Here is a 5,077-nt window from a genome sequence, read left to right on the forward strand (position 1 = left end):
AGTGCACTCGAAATACTTTTTTCTTTGCGAAACGAACATTTTCTCCACAAAACTCAGATCGTGCGCGTGCAAAATGCACTTTTGTAGCGCTCAAATATGATCTTTCACACGCAGAATTGTGGCAAGAGATCTAATGCTATAGGTAAGAGCCATTCCGTAATTGATATGGCAGTGCGTTTGCAGAAACTTGCCGATTTAAAAGGGATGCCCGATCATAAGTCAGTACCAGTGAGGCACAACGCAGCGGCTGACAGATAAAATGATTTAGTTGATAAGATCAAATAAACAAACACAAACAGCACATGGAGCGGCAGACGGCAAGCCACACACATTGGTGCCATCTTCTCAATATATATCAATGTGACTTTGCTGCAGCCTGGAACTGAACTGCTGGTTTCGTCTGGCCCGAGGAGAACTGCCCCGTTTTTGATTTTGGCCAATGGTTATGAAAACATGAATGTTCCTTTTGGGTGCGCTGTCGCCCTTTCTATGTAACATCCAAATCAGTCAAATCATGTAACGTGACATGTAATATACAGTCTCCTGCCATTCTTGCTCGATACTAAAAAATTTGTTACATTTGCACTGTTTGCACAGAAGAGACACTGTTTCCTAAGCACTTTCCGTGTGTGCAATTCAAGATGGACTGAAACACGGTCAAATATTGGCTACTTTGCACTTTGTATATGTCAAAATATCCTTCTTGGGGAGTTTTCACTAAACACAGTCAGTTATGTCTTTAGTGAAAATAAAGCAGTTATGTCTTTAGTTTGAAAAGTAATCCAACGCTAGTCAGTATCTGTGCATTCCGTGACAGCACCCTACTATATAAACCTGCTGCTGTCTGTCATCATCTGTTAATCAAACAACAAAAGAAAATGAGAGAATTATTCACTGCTCTTCATTGAATATTTTATAACTTTGTTATGAATCAATTTTTGCAATTTTTTACATTTGATTAATCCATTTCTGTATAGTAGGCTAGTATTGGCTAAATTGTTAAATTGTTAAAATAGTTTTTTATGAATAATTTATATTGTTGTATGCATTTACTATGGAGTAGCAATTTGACGATTTGTTCAATTAGTAAATTATTGTTCTGATCTGTCATATATATATATATATATATATATATATATATATATATATATATATATATACAGTATATATATATTAGGGGTTAAAAGGATAAAAGTTGATCTGTGATATGTATGGACCAGGCCCCACAGTTTGGCACCTATGTGATTTGCAAAATAATTTGCCAATTTACAAGTTCAAGCAATTTTAAACCACAAGAAGAAGAAGCGAATGAGAACTTCATTGGTTACTCACATGCTGTTTTTGGTGTGCACAGCAGCCACACACACCTGAAGTGCGCACAATCACAAAGACATGTTTCAGACAGCACGCGGATAGCGAGTTGATTCCTCTTTCACGTCTCCTTGCGCCTCCATGTCTCCATAATTTTATACACATAAAATTGTCAAAAAAACCTTGTCGGCATTCTCATTCTCTGTGCTTAAAATATATAAACCTGTGCTTAAATACATAACCTGAAAAATCATCCGATCAGTGACTCAAAAACCACAATATGATCTGTTAAACCACTAATATGTATATATAAACCCCACCCCACCCCCCTCCAGCCGGTCCGTGACAATATTTTCAAAATATAACTGGTCTGTGGTGTAAAAAAGGTTGGAGAACCCTGACCTAGTGAACTGAAATAAAACGTAAATCTAAAAGCCTAAATCTAAAGTGACCTGTTAAAAAAAAGAATATAATTTAAATCAGTCCCCACTGACCTATGAAAGGAATGGCAGCCAGGGAGTCCTGATCCACAGGCAAGGGTGGTATGCCACCATTAGTCTGGTGCAATGAATCTTTTGACCTTGAGGGAATGGCTGTGGCTGAAAGGGGTTCAGGAGTATCCACAGGTAAAGCATAGTTGGGGTGTAGCAACCCATGAGTAGTTTTTCTGCCTAGGGGGGGCTTTTGTCGAAACACCACCTCCTGACTCTTAACTTGAACACTCTCCTTACCAAACCCACCAATCACTGAGCCTGCTGCAGCTGAGTCTTGAAGCACTGCTGCGGGGGTATTGGTGGAGGATGCACTCTGCAGTGGGTCAGTTTTCAGAATTGGAAGGGTGTTGGAAGTGTCACTGAAGGAGTGAGACTGTTGCATAAGATGGCTGGCCTTTTGGCAGAAGGAGGTGCTGTAGCTGCAATAGCCCACTGTCTGATCATCTACAACTTGTGCAGGTAAACATTTTATCTGAGCAGCTGGCTGCTGGGCTTGGCTTAAGCTCCAATCTGAGGGTGCCACCATTGTAGCAACAGCCTCATGATGGGCAAGACTTGGGCACTCCTCAACCCTGGATGGCTGATTCCTTTGATGAGGCCACGCTGGTCTTTTGTAATGGGGCAAGATCGGAACAGATGCCTTTTCTAAGGTCTCTAGCAAACAGCTGTAATTCTGCTCATCGGAAGCATATGCAGACAGCAGGTTCTCTAAACAGGAATGGCTAGAGGTTTGACCCCACCTACCTAGCTTCCCTAGGGAGTGGTTGGCCCCTGTCGTTGCACTGTAGTGGTGCAGAAGGGTGTCCTGAGAGGGGCTGTGTGACCATCCACCACAAGGCCCTCGCAGTGCCAGTCCCAGCTCACACAGCTGGTCATGAGAGATGCTATGTTGGTGATGATAGATTCCAAGGCCTGGTCGCTCTGCTTGGCTGTAGTACCAATTTGACAGAGCCTGGTGACACAGTTCACTGCGAGCTTGGGGAAGACTGCCTTTCCTAGGATGGGGGAGTGAGGCGGAGACAATAGCTGCATTGTGGTTAGCAAAGTGGTAGTCCAGCGGGCTCATTGTTATCCCTGCTGAGGATGAGGTGTGGACGCACTGGTGAGTCAGGTGGTGATGGGCACGCTGAAACCCGACAATGATCCCAGAACTATCTGCTCCAGAGCATTTGTCCAGAGCGGGGTTGGGCTTACAGCTGAGGTTGTCAGGAAGACCAAGGTTCTGGGTAGTGGAGGTGGGTTTGCTGCTTGGATAACAGACCAGAAGTTCAGGAAGGTTTTGGGCTTCTCCAGTGTATAGCTCATTCCCTCTCAGATAGGCATCTTGAAAATATGCCTGTAAGAGATGGAGAAAGAACGTTTACTGTGAATGGGGATGTACCCTTGAATGAAAGGCAAGAAGACAAAATCATGGGGAAATAGAATTAAAAGACAGGCTCAGGTAACCACAAAAACTGGGAGTAATGATATATTAAATGAACTACAATTCATTTTTCCCCCAAGAAGTTTTAAGAAGAAGTCAGAAGTCAGAAAGAGCTCTATTGCCAAGTATGTTTGCACATAAAATGAATTTGTTTTGGTGACAGAAGCTTCCAGTACACAGAGACAACAACAACAACAGAGATAATAAAAAATAAATAAAGATATGCATAAAATACACACATGTATGTACATAAACAAAAATAGACAAAAATTGTATGTACAGGTGTGCTATAGATGGAATACAATACAATAAGATGTAGGGATGGACTAAGATGTAGGGTGGTATCAAATAAATATAAGTGTATTGCTCATATTTTTTTATTGCACAATAGGGAGAGTGTTTAACTGTTCATGAGGTTGCCTGGGGGAAGAAACTTTTCTTGTGCCTGGCTGTCCTGGTGTTCGGTGTTCGGTGCTCTGTAGCGCCAACCAAATGGCAAAAGTTCGGAAAGTCCCCTATATATACATATACTGTATATACAGTGGTGTGAAAAAGTGTTGGCCCCCTTCCTGTTTTTTTTATTTTTTTGCATATTTGTCACACTTAAAAGATTCAGATCATCAAACTAATTTTAATATTACACAAAGATAATGCAAGTAAATACAAAATGCAGTTTTGAAATTATTATTTATTTTCTTAAGGGAAAAAAGCTGTCCAAACCTGCCTGGCCCTACGTGAAAAAGTAATTGCCCCCTAAATCTAATAACTGGTTGTGCCACCCTTTGCAGCAACAACTGCAATCAAGTGTTTGCGATAACTGGCAATGAGTCTTTCACCTCGCTGTAGAGGAATTTTGGCCCACTCTTCTTTGCAGAATTGTTTTAATTCAGCCACATTGGAGGGTTTTCGAGCATGAATGGACTGTTTAAGCATCTCGATCTGATTTAAGTCCGGACTTTGATTTGGCCACTCCAAAACCTTAATTAAGTTTTTCTTGAGCCATTCAGAGATGGACTTGCTGGTGTGTTTGGGATCATTGTCCTGCTGCATAACCCAAGTGCGCGTGAGCCATGCTTAGAGAACAAAGGGGTCGTAAACCCTCCGGCAATTGCCACCACCCGCTCGGAAATTTCCATCTCTCTCATTGGACAAGCCCATTCCGAAAGGCGGGGATCTTCTCCGACCTTAAAGGCCACACTCCAGGGACCCGCCCCAGTCGGTGGTTCGGTCAGATGCTAAGATGAAGATGTGAGAAAACGCTTCAGGATACCAAAGCATTGTGCCAGGCCTTTCTTCGGCCTTGTCCTTTCCATTTCAATCAAAATTCTCTGACTCAAAAGAATTCTGCAGAGAACTGACACCTGCTCAACGAGAGAAAGCACAGAACGGATGCAAAGAACCTCACAGAATGGTGCGACAGAAGGAAATCACCAGTATTCACAGAGGCTCTAACAGCTGCTAGACACCAAGCGCCGCTGGAAAAAGCCATCGGACAGGACTTGAAAAGAGAACTGTTTCACACAAGGTCACTCTTAAAAACAACATATGTGGAACTAAATGAGAGAGACACCAGATCTAAGGCCTTACAAGGCCAGCTGCATGCAGCCAGAGCTGAGGTCCAAACCCTGACTCAGCAATTAAAGAGGAGCTTGACACGGTTCAGAAAAATTTAAACAGTCCTACCGACTGCGCATAGACTTAAGCAAAAGACAGCCGGCTGAACATCACGTCGCCAGCAGTGCAAGCCCTCCACGCCTGTGCACAGCTACGAAAGGGGGGAAAGGGAGCCAAAGCCTTCTGCTTGACACTTCACAAGTCAGCTCCCTGAAAACCTCTGCAGCTGCAGAAA

At 42.8% G+C, this 5,077-nt stretch overlaps 1 protein-coding gene across 3 annotated transcripts in view; it reads right to left on the reverse strand.

Annotated features, from left to right (window-relative positions):
- Positions 1-1,678: 1,678 nt before the first annotated feature.
- Positions 1,679-5,077, reverse strand: part of LOC107568999 (rho GTPase-activating protein 23-like) — a 133,747-nt gene continuing 130,348 nt past the window's right edge. For all 3 annotated transcript variants that reach the window (XM_016255000.1, XM_016254999.1, XM_016254998.1), the window contains one exon: positions 1,679-3,141. In XM_016255000.1, coding sequence (XP_016110486.1) covers positions 1,786-3,141 — 1,356 coding nt within the window. In that variant the 3' untranslated portion in view covers positions 1,679-1,785. The remainder of the gene's footprint in view (positions 3,142-5,077) is intronic.

Source organism: Sinocyclocheilus grahami, unplaced genomic scaffold, assembly GCF_001515645.1.
Source record: "Sinocyclocheilus grahami isolate Dianchi unplaced genomic scaffold, SAMN03320097.WGS_v1.1 scaffold1301.1, whole genome shotgun sequence".
In the NCBI taxonomy this organism is placed as follows: Eukaryota; Metazoa; Chordata; class Actinopteri; order Cypriniformes; family Cyprinidae; genus Sinocyclocheilus; species Sinocyclocheilus grahami.